This window comes from Equus przewalskii, chromosome 5 (assembly GCF_037783145.1).
Source record: "Equus przewalskii isolate Varuska chromosome 5, EquPr2, whole genome shotgun sequence".
NCBI lineage: Eukaryota > Metazoa > Chordata > Mammalia > Perissodactyla > Equidae > Equus > Equus przewalskii.
Window position 1 is genome coordinate 52,938,163 of NC_091835.1, and position 14,338 is coordinate 52,952,500.

The 14,338-nt window shown below is 41.4% G+C and overlaps 1 protein-coding gene across 2 annotated transcripts in view; it reads right to left on the reverse strand.

Moving 5' to 3' along the window:
* Positions 1 to 807: 807 nt before the first annotated feature.
* Positions 808 to 14,338, reverse strand: part of ITPR2 (inositol 1,4,5-trisphosphate receptor type 2) — a 473,043-nt gene continuing 459,512 nt past the window's right edge. For both annotated transcript variants that reach the window (XM_070620853.1, XM_070620852.1), the window contains 2 exons: positions 5,534 to 5,695; positions 808 to 4,844 (listed from right to left, as the gene is read on the reverse strand). In XM_070620853.1, coding sequence (XP_070476954.1) covers positions 4,758 to 4,844; positions 5,534 to 5,695 — 249 coding nt within the window. In that variant the 3' untranslated portion in view covers positions 808 to 4,757. The remainder of the gene's footprint in view (positions 4,845 to 5,533; positions 5,696 to 14,338) is intronic.

Here is a 14,338-nt window from a genome sequence, read left to right on the forward strand (position 1 = left end):
AATAACTAATCTCCCTTCCTATAAATATTCTACCTGCATCCAGTCTGGTCTCTCTGTTTGTTTGTTTGCCATGTGGTAGGCTCCATGTGATGTGCCAGCACCTCTGCTGTTGGGAGGGACAGAAGAGAGGCTAAAGTACACAGACTAAGGCCTTGCTAAGACTTCCTTCCTCAAAGCACCGCGGTTGACCACTCAAAGGCAGGGTAACTTGCGGACATCCATCCACTCCCCTTCACATACATGCCCTTGCGTTTCACGCCAATTACTCTCCCTGGAAGAGGAACCCATCGTCCATTCTCCTTCAACCTTTCCTCTGATTACAAAAACAAAAACAAAACAATCCTTGCCACACTGCTTCAAGGAATTGAGGCACACTGAAAAACGCCCACATGAGCAAAGAATTCTGTTTACGGTTTGCATGTGATTCGTGCAACTTATCTTGATTTCAACTGTCACATGCTCCGTTCTCTTCTGAGAGGAACTATCATTTGAAGCATTGAGTGTTAAGAGCCAGGGGATCCTAGACGACCAATGGCCTGTGCCCACTGAGCCCACATTGAGTCTCAGACACAATGTAGATATACCAGGAGGTGTTGGGCAAGCGGGGATTTGGACAATTCCCAATAAATGGTGAGCGCAGTTGTCCATCTGGATTGGCTCATCAAGGTGGTTCAGGTCACCAGACTATTTGTCCCCCATGTCTCGCTACATATAATAGCAATAATAATGACTTTCATACCAATGGATATATTATTTAGAAACATGGTAAGAAATAAAGACAGCACTTAAAGTAAAACACAAAAAAAGTTATACAAATCCAATTTTATTAATAATAATTTATAAATTATACTTATCTGGTCTTGACATATTATATTAGAATCATGTTTTTTGAGGCAAATATAGTAATCCTCTCCTGCAGGAAAAAAAAGGCTGCTGGTGATATGAAAAGTACTGGTATGATAATTTTATAAATTATTCAAGTCTGTGGAAACACTCCAGTCCAGAGATGATACCTGAATTTCTTTTCAGATTTCTCAAGTTTCACATGCATTTTTGCTCCTCTGCTTGGTTTTTAGTCTTGTATGTTTTCTTCCTGTAAATGGGATGGCTTTTTTAACAATTATTTCAGAGAGAGCAAATGAGTGACTAGTCGGCCTCAACTGGCCTTAGGCTTTTTCTAAAAACTGGAATTGGTTGCCAAATTTGGCAAATAGAAAGCTCACCACAGCCTCCCCACTCCCTATATATGGTGTGCACCTCACAACTCCAGTTTTGTCACCTGCCTGGCTCCTGTAGGCATCTGTGTTTAAGATGTCTGCTCTACTCCGTTTTGCATTGTAACATGTTGAATGGGTCTGTTGGTCAGACTATGCCGATCTGTTATTCCCTAAAAATTTAATAGATGGAGAGATCACGCCTGTTATAGCTGCTCTCCACAAAGCACTGTTCTCTGCATGTTTAAAGGTTATCTCTTGAGTCTGTGATCTGTTACATCATCATGCCTGTGAAATATTTACTCACTTATGTCCCACTCAGCTGGGTGCCAGAGGGTAAGCCCTTTTTATCTTATCTACTATTTATTCTTTCTTTTCCCTAACCCTAGTGAAGTCCCAGTCTTTACCTTCCCTCCCCCAAATCTCCAGATCTCCAGCCTCTCCGCTCATTCTCAGCCGTGGGGTGTGGTGGGAGGGGGTGGGCCCTCCTGCATTGCTGTTTGCAATAAAACAACTATAAACTAAGAAGGGTAGCCAAAGCAATGAGCTGGGGGCTGAGAATATGGAAATAAGTACACAATTGGTTCTGGCTTGAATGAAGTATCTTCCTGATATTATCAACAATCTACTAGAAACTGCATCCTCATCACCAACAGAAAAATTTCAATATGAAATGAAAATAAGCCGGATTCTAAACTAACTTTTTTAAGGGGTAAAGCTATGCTAAATTTTACCTGTGTATAATTTATTTATTAACATTATAGTCATATGATACAAACATTTGTTCTCATTTAATATTGATATTTTAATTAAGGAAACATACTTGCATGAAACTCTTGGGCTTCAGAATGGAGCATGTAGAGGAATAAAATCCTTTTGAAATTAAAAATTATGTTCAGCAGAAACTGATACTTTTAAACCAATATGAATTTTAATAACTAAATAATAAAACATTTCCCTTAACATCAAAATCAAAATGATTGTATTTATTTTAATATCACTATATAAATATGAGAATGTTAATTGAGACTCACCTAGGTCAAATATTCCAGTTGCATTAACAAACATATACAAAACAAATATAAATTTATAGCCAGTGTCAAATTTCCCACAACTATCTTCTCTATCATGAATTTAATAGCCTGGAAAATGGCTTTTTTGTTGCCTTGTTTTTGTTTATTTTGCTTTGTAATCTCTAAGCATCTAGGCAGGAAAGAAAGAGAAACACAACTGAGAAATATTTCACTTTTGATTAAATAAGAGACTTCTTGGTTGCAGTCTCTTTTGGATACTTCCCGTAGGAGACGATATGCTGTGAAACAGAGAGCTGCCACTACACGTGGCTGGAGAGGTTAGGCCATTTCTTGATAGCGGTTATATACCCAATGACTTATTTTCTATAAAAAAGAACTATCGCAGTGTAAGAAAAGATGAGATAGTTCATCTGAAAGACAGGTTGCTCTCACCTGTACAAATTAATTTATTCTCTTAATGTTCAGACATCAGAAATATTTTATTTTGTGCTCAGAGGTAGGTTCCTATACCGAAATGTAGCCATCCATCTTTCTCTTCTTTTCCCTACCTGCAAAACTCTCTGCCTAATTAAAATATTTTAAAGTGTACTTCGTCTAATCCTGTTAATAACAATGATGGTCTTGGATTTAAAAAAATGGATGCTTTGGTCTACTTCAATTTTGGTGAAGCCATTTAAAAAAATCAAATATGTAAGATAGTTTAAAGTTTTAATAAAGAATTAAGGGTAACTGAATGACAGTGGAATTTCTCATACATTTATTGAATGCCTACTGGGTTCAAAGTTCTGTCCTGCATGCAGATATATATCCCAATTTCTTAGTATTTTTGGATCATAGTCCTTCAGTGCCTGGTCAGGAAAAATACTGTCGTGTCAGAGTGAAGAATTCTTAACCTGGGGAGGTACTGGGGGTGGAGGTGGTACCTGTAGATTCAGTTCAAATATTTGTCGCTCTCGGCTTCAACAGCTTCTCTCCAAGTCTACATTTTAACAGTGTGTGGAAGAAGGATTGATTCAGGCATCCTTTATAATCTACCTAGATCATGATTTGAGAATTTCAGGAGCCAATAGCTTAAACTATATTAAAACAATCCAAAAGCCTTAACAATGGTCATAGCAAACCTTGTCTGGACCTTAAACCTCGGTGGTAATAATTTGAGAGTTTAAAGACTCTGGAGGCAATGTTTTGTTCTTGAGGGGGCAGGGGCCAGAAGGTCAATTTGCAAAGCGTCCCCCAGGATCTGGTGTCACATGCCTTGCTTCCTTGCCACACAGCAGTTCTCCTGTCACTTTCATTATCTGAATTTTGCTTTAACATTCTAAAAGCATAGTCTCTAAGACTAAGATGAGCATGGCAGGTTATTCTCTTCTTCCACAAATTCTGGCTGCATAATTTAACACAAAAACAATTTGGGGAAGAGATTATTATCTTTCTACCTTTCCAAAAGCTCTTACTGATATAGTTTAAAATAGGGAGTTGAAATGCTGCATTTTTTTCGAGCATTCAATAAATTTCTTGGATTTTTTTTCCTAACTGCAAGAACAGGTTAAATAAAACCACTCAGTTCCTTAAGCACAGCAAACATGAATCAAATAGCTTTTACTTCATATTTATAAAAGGCAATGCCACCATCATAAGTTTCTCAATATTTCCTGTCACCTTTAAGCATTTTCATTTATTAATCTCAATATAGTTTAATAGCATATATATGTTCTCAAAAAATTCTTCCCTGGGGCTTACTGTCAGCTTTTTCTTCCCCAGATCTTTTAAAATCTTAGCCTATACATGACTTAAAACATGTTTTTAACAAGCTATAAGAAAATCTCCTTTTGCACTCCATACCGACAGAGACTCTCTGAATCTGGGAGAAAGGAATCACATTCCAGTTGTGTTGTCAGTGTGAGGGGCCTAGACTCCGAAGCACTAAGTTCCTAGAGCTGTAAATCCATTATGTTGCATGTTATAAATAAGGAAATTGCCTTGTGACAGCTACAGTTTGGAAGCATTAACATTTTTCATTGCAACTCTCATTTTTAATCTTTTTAGTTATTTTCCTTAGTAAAACTTAGCCACCAAAGGACTTCCTGCATCACTGACCTATATGCTGTAATTAAAAGAAATAAAATTCCAATCAACCATGACCAAGGTTGCAGTCAGTGTTTAAGACAAAACTGACTCTTATCGATTTAGCAAAAGGCAGTTCTTTCCGAGCTGCATCTCCTTCCACCCTGCCTCTCCCTGTCCCTCCGTGCGTTTGAGCAAGCTACTTCACGTTGCATTAAGAATGCGTGATGTGTGCTTGCTAGTGGCTGCATTTTAAGTTTGATCTTCTCAACCATGAAAACACAGTTATAAATTGTTCTCGGAGCTAAACCACTCAACATCTTGGCACTTGGTTGTTTGTAACTTTTCAACAATAGGCACTGTTCACTCCTCTCCATCTCAGTTCTTTATCCAGTGATCAGGCAGGACACTGATGAAAGGCTAGTCACGGCTTCCCCCCATGGTATCAGTGTGGTGGCATGTGATGATTCACATGGGGTGTGTTTGATCCGAGAAAGCCCAGTCTCTGCTTATTCTTCCTTTGTTCTGTCATCTGGGGGGAAAAGAGAGTGTGTTCAGCTGATTTTCTCATTCTTTCCCAGTGCTGGTGGGCCACACAGTTGGGGGTTAGTATTTCCCAAGTACCTACAGTCTGTCTGGCATCATATACCATATATTTATCAAAAAAAGGAAAATATTTTTTTAAGTGAATTTCCATAACAGAGGCAAAAAGCAAACCCCTCTCTGTGGCTAAGAAATAGGAAGCATGGTTCTTTTAAAGCAGCCTTTGCTTGTCACACAATCATTGCTGTCCCCATAGTCATTTTAACGGCTACCACGCTTATTTTTGATATTATTTTTACTAATGCTAACAATTTTACATGGTGAAGGTGTTGACTATAGCATCGAAATGACATACTAAGGACGATCTGCCTTTCCGATGAGTTTAGTAATTGCTATGATGGCAGAAAGTAGGATTTTCTATCAAAAAGTCCAAAGAGGTCTTTGTGTTTGACATTTGTTCTTTCCTTCCTCCCTCCATAGAGGAAGAAGTGTCACATAAGATGGGGAGGTGGGATGAGTAGAAGATGAGATGTGGTTCTTACAGCACAGCATCGGGTTTCCTGATTGGAATTTGCAATCCTCTGTGGATAACAATCTTGCTCCCAGGAGTCTCTGGGTCTCCCCTAGCTCAGAGAGGTGAAAGATTCCCCCCCACCCAGCTCCACTGAGCGCACTGACCTGCTCCTTGAGTTCTGCCAGTTGACCCGACAGCTGTTTGACCAGACTCATGGTCGATTCCAACTTCTCTTGTAGGTTCCGAATCTCATTTTGCTCACTGTCACCTTCATTGCTAACGAGAGACATGGCTCGCATCCGAGGAAACCAGTCCAAATTCTTCTCCTAAAAGCAAATAAATGTTCAGGAACAAGGGAATGAATATGGAAGGGAGCCTGAAGTTCTCTAAAGAATGTTTATAGGTGCGGATTATCGTTAACATTGAAGTCAGCGTTTCTTAGCACTCAAAGCAAAAGGTATTCTTTCTGGCCAGGGGTGGAGAGGGGCTGAGGGTGGGAATGAAGTGAGGGTTAGACATTGGTCTTCATGAGCTGTGGGAAGATCTTAAATTTTGGAACAAACTTCTTATGGACTCCCAGGGAGGTCCCGGATAAAGCATTTAGAAGAGCACCCTGAACCCTGTGGGCGATCAGTGAACCTTGATGAATGATGTGAGGTATGGTCTGGAGGCTGGGGAGAGCAGATCCAAGTGTATGTGGGTACAGTGTAGGCATGAGCTGTTTCTCCTTGCCCCTGGCACAGAAGAGAAAGGGGTGGTGAAATAAGAGGGTAGTGAAAGAAATGTTTCAGTTCCAGCCACCCACGCTAGTTCACCTCCCACTTCCCCAAGACAGGCTCTGAGCTCCACTCAGGGAAGAGAGAAGTGGGAGGGCATGGCCCCTGGTTACTCTGTCTGGTCCCTTTGGAAACACTTTATTACAGTGGGGGTGAGGTTTCAGACTTAGACTTCCTCAGAGGGCAATGCTGGTACCACTTCTGTTTTTCTAGGTGGACTGGGTATAGGGGTATGTGTGTGTGTGTGTGTGTGTTTCCCTTTCATTGTAGTAGAGACAGTCAGTTTAACCAGATACCTAGCCCTCTTGCAAACTCTGCCTGATTGCCTAATATCATAGAATCACTGTGCATTACTTATGCTACATTTTTCAATCCTCAAAAAATTTTGCAACATAAATCATATTGTCCCCATTTTATAGATGAGGAAACAAGAGGCCCCAACAGTTTAATTACCCATGTCACAAGCTAGTAAATGGCAGAGTTAGGATTTGAAGCCAGGTAAGCCTTTCCAGCAGTGATTGAGTATGTCAGTCTGTATCTCTATTTACCTGTCTATTTCTCTAAGTCATCTTCTCCTAACATCCCTAGCAGTGAGCCTCCTGCTTAAGATTCTTTCCAATCCAGAGAAGCCCATGGCAGTGGCTACAATGACTTCTGCCTGGAGGATCCCTAGAATGAAAATTATCAGAGTGCTTTCCTTCCCTAAGGTAGATGGAAAGGCCCAATCTATGTATCACTACCCTTCTGTCTTGATCTCACCTGGTCCTTGGGCTAGCTTTTTGTGGTAGCTGTTGCTAGTCAGAGAATAACAAATTCTTTAGAGTTCCCTAACCCCAATGGCAGTGAAAAGGGCTGGTAAAGGAATAAGGATAAAACATGTTAAAGAGTATATTCCCTATGCTGTACATTACATCCCTGTGAATTATTTATTTTATAACTGGAAGTTTGCACCCCTTAATCCCCTTCACCTACTTTGCCTGCAGCCCCAAACCTCCCCCCGATAGCCACTATTTCATAATGTATATAAATATTGAATCATTATGATGTACACCTGAAACTAACTGGATATTGCATGTCAATTATTCTTCAATTAAGAAAACCATATTAGGGCCAGCCCTGGTGGCCTAGTGGTTAAGTTAAGTGTGCTCTGCTTTGGTGGCCTGGGTTCATTCCCCAGGTGTGGACCTACATTGCTCTGTTAGCGGCCATGCTGCGCTGGTGGCCCATACACTAAAAAACAGAGGAATACTGGCATGGATGTTAGTTCAGGGTGAATCTTCCTCAGCCAGAAAAAAAAAAAACCAAACCCAAAAAACAACATATTAAAGAATTTTAAACTGCTTTTAAATAGCTGTAGCTAATTAGCATTTCAAAGGAGAATGGTAACTTTTTCTGAAGTGTAGAGACAGTCAGATTCATTCATTCAATCAATGCTTCAACATCTATTGCCAGGTATTTGGAGATGAAAATCAGATATGACAAGATGTCTGCTCTCAAGAAGCTTGGGGCTTAGCACAGCCCTCCACAAAGAGTGAACTGTGCATGGTGTATATCAAAATCCCCTGGGGTTGCTTACTAAAATTGCAGATTCCAACCCCACCACCTCTTACCAAATCAGAACCTCTTAGGAGACATGTATGACCCTTATGTACACTTAAGTTTAAGAACTCTGGTCCATGGAGACAGAGAAGATAAATGATCATCACTGGGGTAGTAGTGGGGTAGGGAGATGGAGTGGAAGGGAAAGTCCTGAAATGACTTGTGGGGAATGGGAGGAAGAAACCAAATAGAGGCCCACTGAATGCTTGCAGGGCAGGATGGATGACCCAGCAGAGTGGGAGACTCTGACTTGTAATGACTCCAGCAAAGACCGTTGTTCACCAACAGCCCAGGTGGATGTGCAGTTGAGGCAGAGAGCTGGACTGATACAGGATGGTGTGTCCCCTGGAAGAGGTATCAGAAAGACAAAGGTGTGGAGAAGCTAGGAATATCAGCAAAGCAGTGGTTGAAGTGAGAAACTTTAGTGTGTGGACTGGTACGAAGGATGGAGAAGAGCAGACCTGTTCTATAAATGCTCTAAAAGTGCTTCATCCTTTCAACAATCCAATGAACTTAAGTTCTGTTATCTATTTCGTATCTATATTATCTACAATACTACCTATTACCTGAATTTTACAAATGAAGAAACTGAGGCTAGCAAATGAATTAGCTGGGATCCCAACACTGACCTATCTGCATCGAGGTCTCTTGACAGGATAGGATACTATGGACAAAACGTGGAATAATAAAATTCAAAATTCTGAAGATAGAATAACCTCAGGAAATGAAAATTCTAGGTGAGAGAGCCTTAAATCTGATAAAATACCAGTGAATTTAGGGAGTTAGTGTTTAGTGGATACAGAGGTTTAGTTGAGAAGATGAAAGTTTTCTGGAGACGGATGGTGGTGATGGTTGCACAATAATGTAAATGTACTTAATGACACAAAACTGTACACTTAAAATGGCTAAAATGGACAATTTTATGTTATGTATATTTTACTACAATTAAAAAAAAAATCACTGAATTTGCAAAGGCTCATCTTTTGGATGAATCATGCACAAAGCCCATGAAGTCATCCTGAAGGAGGTCAGTAACTGGGGTGGATGAGGAGGCTGTGGGTGGCCAAGGGCCAAATTCTGTGATGAACTACAGGAGTGACCAGGTGGTATTAGAGGACAGTGATGGGAAGGGCTTGAAAAATGCCTTTTCATGTGAGGGTGAAGATGTGACGATTTCTTGGCTACAGGCAGCCGAGTCTGCTAACCTTCTTCTAGGGCCCTCAGTACAGAGGGGTTGAGAAAATAGGCAGCTGCCACCAGGAGTCTAAAAAGAGAAGAGGAGAGCCAAGAAGGCAGCATTCTGGGAAAGCAGAGTTGGTCTGTAACAGGACAGGGATTCCAGGAGAGGGCTGTTAGAACAGCAGGGCTTGAAAGCCTCAGACAGCTGGACCCAGGGCGACAAGGTACCAGGTGTTATAGTGATACCCAAGGTGAGGATGGTGAAAACATCAACTTGCAGAAAGTTTCCAAAAGAAGCAGAGGCAAAATCTTGTTCTAATGCTTAGTAGACTGTGACTCTGTCAAAGAGAACAAGGGTGAGACTTTGTGAAACTGCCTCCAAAGAAGTGGGGCCGGGATCAGCCCAGTCCATGGCCTCCTGCTTTTGAGGAAACAACAGGCAGCTCTTTGGGCCACAGGACTCTCTTCCCCTACACATTTTCTTCACTTGTTCCTTTGTTCATCCACTCGCTTACCAATTCTTACTGTGTTTACTCTGTCTGTGCTAGGCACTGGGGAAAACAATAGTGAGTAAAACCCAGCAAAGTCTTGTGCTCATGGAATTCACAGTCTTGGTGGAGAGAAGACTTCAGTCAGAGAAGGATGAAAATACCTTGCTTAAGTGCGCAGCAGGAAGCCACACGGCTCTATTGCCCTTTCTCTTAGTCCCTAAAAATCATTCTTCTAACCCTCTTTTGGTTTTTCTCATCTTTCTTTCACTTCGTGTATCTTTCTATTTTTGTCTGTTTTTCCTTGGCCTTTTCTCTCCTATTTTTCTGCTTTTTGTTTCATTCCTCCCTTCCTGTGTATATAATTTGGTTCCTTTTCCTAATTCTCCAGGGACCTGCATTGACCGTTTTACACCTCTCACAAAAATGGGAAAAAAATAACCCACCTAAATTGATTGTTTTTTGCCCTCTTTTTATGAATAAAGCTTGTCTTTTAAAAATAATTTTTACAACTGGTGTTTATTCAAAATTAGTGAAAAAAGTACATTCTTTTCACCAAAATTAACTCAAATACAAGAACGTCCTCAGAATAAATACTGCATATACTTTTTCGTAGAAAATGGCTCCCAATTAAACTCTCAAAAGTTCATCCCTCTGCTCTAATGGCGCAATGAGTGGCTTCCAGAGAAGGCTCAGCCAGAGCAGGGCACAAAATGTGAGACCCCAGACTTCTGTTTAAACCAGAACCGCAGGACAGACACGCAGAACAGTGACTGGTTAGCAGGACACCACTTCCTCACCATGGCGACTTGTAATGTGCCCACCATCTAACGAAGTAGTTGGATTTGATTTGTTATTTCTCGGTTACTCATCTATACTATGTACATCTTGTGATCATGCACATGACTAGTAGATTCCCATGTTGACTTTGGTTAGTCAATATGAAATCACTTCCCTATTTCACCAGGAATGAAAATATTTGACCACAAGGTAGTATAAAGTCAGAGAAGCTGCAGATTAACTGTTAGATTCTGAGGTTACAAAGTAAGATCCTAGTAACTTGGTGAGTGGAAATACAGTTTCTCAAGGTTTCTAAACTGCAAAGCCTGAAGATGAACTAGTCATGTCTCTGAGAAGTCCCTTTGGACACAGAGCATGCCAACCATAACCCTCTTGCTATTCCTAAATTCTGATAATAATGCATCTTTCTAGATGACTAGAAGATTGATAGATAGAAGTATAATAATCTTTCAAATAGTCCTTTCAACAGTTAGATCAATTTGCCTTATTTAATTTTGTAGTTACACAATAAAATGATTAGGTCGTCAGTGTCAGTCAAAGCTTAGCTATGCTATGTTTTCATATTTGGCATCACCACATGTAAATGTGATACCCCCTTGGTGGGAAAGAGGCAATGTGGTATAATGGAAGGAGCACTGACCTAGGAGTTAGGACACCTGGGTCCTGGTTTTAGCTCAGCCAAAAACTAGCTCTGTGATATAAAGGGGAAAAAAAGACTTACTCTCTGAGTCCCCACTTCCTAATCTGTAAAACCAGAATGCTACCCAGGTGGTCTCTATGTATCTTCTAGCTATCATTCTGTGAGCTATGAATGCAAGGAAAATTTTAAAAATCAAATTGCTGAGATAAGCCTCAAGCTCGCCAAGTGAGCAAACAGAAACACAGCATTTAGACTAAAAGCAATCTCGAAACCACATAACCCAAGCTCAGTGTATTACAAATGCCCAGCCTGAAACCTAGAAAGTTTAGGCTTCCTTGAGGTCTTACAACACTATGGTGGCAGACATCCCTGAACCGGATTTCCACTTCTGGACGAGTTCTTCCATCTTACGTAGTGGAATAGCTCTTACACAATCTATGCCTGTTGATGCTTAATGGACCACAGGCTCAAGGAAATGTAAAGACTGCAATAATTTCTCTCCACATCAGAACGATAAGAAGAAATGAGATTGATTTCCATGAGCCAAACATTGGAGAAATTGTCTTATGTCTCTGTAGTTCTACTAGGTACGCATTAAAAGTTGCCTGCATATAAGCTACAGAGAAAGCAAGCACTGTATTATACATTATAGTAATAGATCCCATTTGTTGGCTACCTAGTCATACAATGGCCAATACGCATAACAATTCCATAGATAGAGACTGTTACCATCCCCATTTTACAGATGACAACACTGACGCAGGAAGAGGATTAGTTACTTGCCCAAGGTCACACAGGTGTTGTAAGTGGCTGAGCCAGGCTTTGGCCTCCAAGCTGTGTAACTGGAAATCTTCTGCACTGGACTACTTCTCCATGCCTAATGGAGATGTCAATGCTTAGCTTCTGAACTTCCCAAAGACAACAGAGATTTCTGTGAGAGTTTTAGATATATAAATATATTTTATAACTTGAGCCCCCTTGATTACTTCTTCTAGGATATGCTAAAGCTTTATTTATTGAAAATCAGAAATACAAACCTTTCAGGCATTGTATCAGAGATGCATGTGCAGTGACTGATGGAAAAGCATCAGTGCTCAACATGCACAGCAATTTTGCAGAGGGCTCTGAAATGTCGCTAATGAGGGGCAACGTGTTGAACATACCATGTACTGTATTACACTGTAATGGAATATCAATAAACCATTTAATAAGTACCTTCACCTAAGGTTTTTCTTGGTTACCATCCTATTTTAAGCCTTAGGTTTCTACTGCATTTCCCATTCTAAAATCATTTGCAAGGCATCTGAGGCTAAAATAGAACTCTTTCCCCACAGCCTCAGCATGACCCACTGCATTCCTCTTTTTGCACTATTGGTCTGAAGAGGTCAGTAGCAGTGGCTCTCAAGAGGAACACTAGCAATGCAGCTACTTACTTATTGGAAGGTACCTGAGGACCCTTCCTGCTTTCCTGGAACTTCAGACCTAGGAAGATAACCTGGAACAAAGATTCTTCCCGAAGTGCGGTTAAGGGCAGTACTTCACGCGGTCCATCCCAGTCTCTGCTCAATGAAGTGGGGGCATGGCGGGCTTCTCACCCGCATACCAACATGGTGGCCTTGCTGGCAGGTTAGGTATTATCTCAAAAAATTAAAAGACACCCACAACATTGACATCTGGATTTCTGGCCAGTTTCCTAGTGAACATCGCACCTGTATATGACAAGTGTTGTTCGATGGAGGCAACAAAAAGACTGGTTCTTGTAGAGGTTCAGATGGAGGCTCTGGGTTCATGAGGAAGGATGAAAACATACTCTTGTTTGATAAACTTTAGGTATTGAAGGTGAGAGAAAGGATGCAGCTGTATCTTGAAATTAAAACACTATATGCCTGGATTGACAAAGAAATGAAAACCTCGATAACTCATTCTAAAAAGAGGCAGGGAAGAAGAGTAAATTTTGCTGCATTAGAAAAATACCATGTTATAGGACTGGAAGATTCATTTGCTGGCCCTTATTAACTGTGTCTTCCTTCTCTAACTCCTTGTATCTTCCTTCTTCAACTGGTGGGTTCCTGAAAATGTAGTAGAGTACCAAAGTTGTGTGGATTGAGCAACTTTAAATGTGTTAGTTATCCAAAGCAAATCTGTATTGAATGATTTTGTAAAACAACAAATCCTCTTACAGTGCCATTGTCATACCTTCAAATGTTTTAAAAATCTAAATGCTCAGTTTGCATTATGTATGTGAATGGGGTTTGAACATTATAAAGCCATATATGAATATAAAGTATCCTTGGAAGCTGAGGCAACATGCACAGTAGTTGGAGTCCTTACCTTATAGATGTGCATAGCAACTAACAATGCTCAACAAGAAACAGCCACTGGAACCACTGCTGTGCTCCTGCCTGGCTCCTTTCCCATGACACCACCTCCAGGGTGTTGATGGGAAGGGGACTGCTGGCCGGGGAGCCTTCCAGGGACAAGGCCTATTTAATCTAGTCATTGCTCCAAAAGGCAGAGAGAAAAACAGGTCCAATGAAAGTGCAGATGAAGGCAGGCAGTGCTGGGATGAAAATGACTTAACAGGGTTACTGATCTCAGCAGGGCCACAGTTTGGAATCAAAAAGTTACAGCTGGGAGGGCCTTGGCCAGTCCACTTCTCCAGGCCCCTTGTTGTATATGCAGCATGGCTGTGGTGGGAGCCAGGAATGACCTGTTCCCAGTGCGGACGTGCGGGAGGGCATCATGGTCTTGCAGGCTCCAGCCTCTGCAGAGTTGAAAGTGTGCAGGCCCCTCTCCCTGTGGCTTCCTCACCTTAGGGAGCCAGAGTGAAGCAGGTGAATGTGGACCCCCTCTGCTGAAAAGAGGATCAAAATAGTTCAACAAACTTATACAAAAGAGTGTCAGGAAGAATGTCGGGCTCTGGAATTGCAGAGACTCATAAGTTAAAATTCCTGTCCTTAGAGCGTTTCCAGACTGGTGAGGGGACTAGATTCCGGTAAAGTTAGCCAATAGCGAGGACTGAGGCCTCCTGCAATGGATGAGAGGCACAGCATGCACTAGGCAGACCAAAAAGTCATGCCTGACGGGTGGTCTGTATGCCAGATGGTGGGCCTCGGCTATCTGGGGGCTTGACAGAACTGTGCTCTTCAAGGCCTACCCATCACAGTAATCTGAAAATGCACCAATTTTGAAAAGCAGGGCTCTCAGCAGTGACCTGGAAAAACAGGTGTTGCTACAAAGTGTGATGAGGACCCTTTCGCTTAGCTTTGTGCCCATGGTGGTGAGTGTCTGGTCCCATTGGGGACAATAGGTTGGACTGGGAGCAGAGACCTCAGCCCCAGAGAACCTACCTTGCTTGTCTGTTCCTCCTTTTTCCTTCCTTCCCAATGCTCCCTCTTAGCAATTTCTTGACTGTCTACATTGGGAGGGCAGTGGCTATCCACGGAAGAGAAATTGCTTATGAATTCTCTTTTGGTCCTAGTTTTC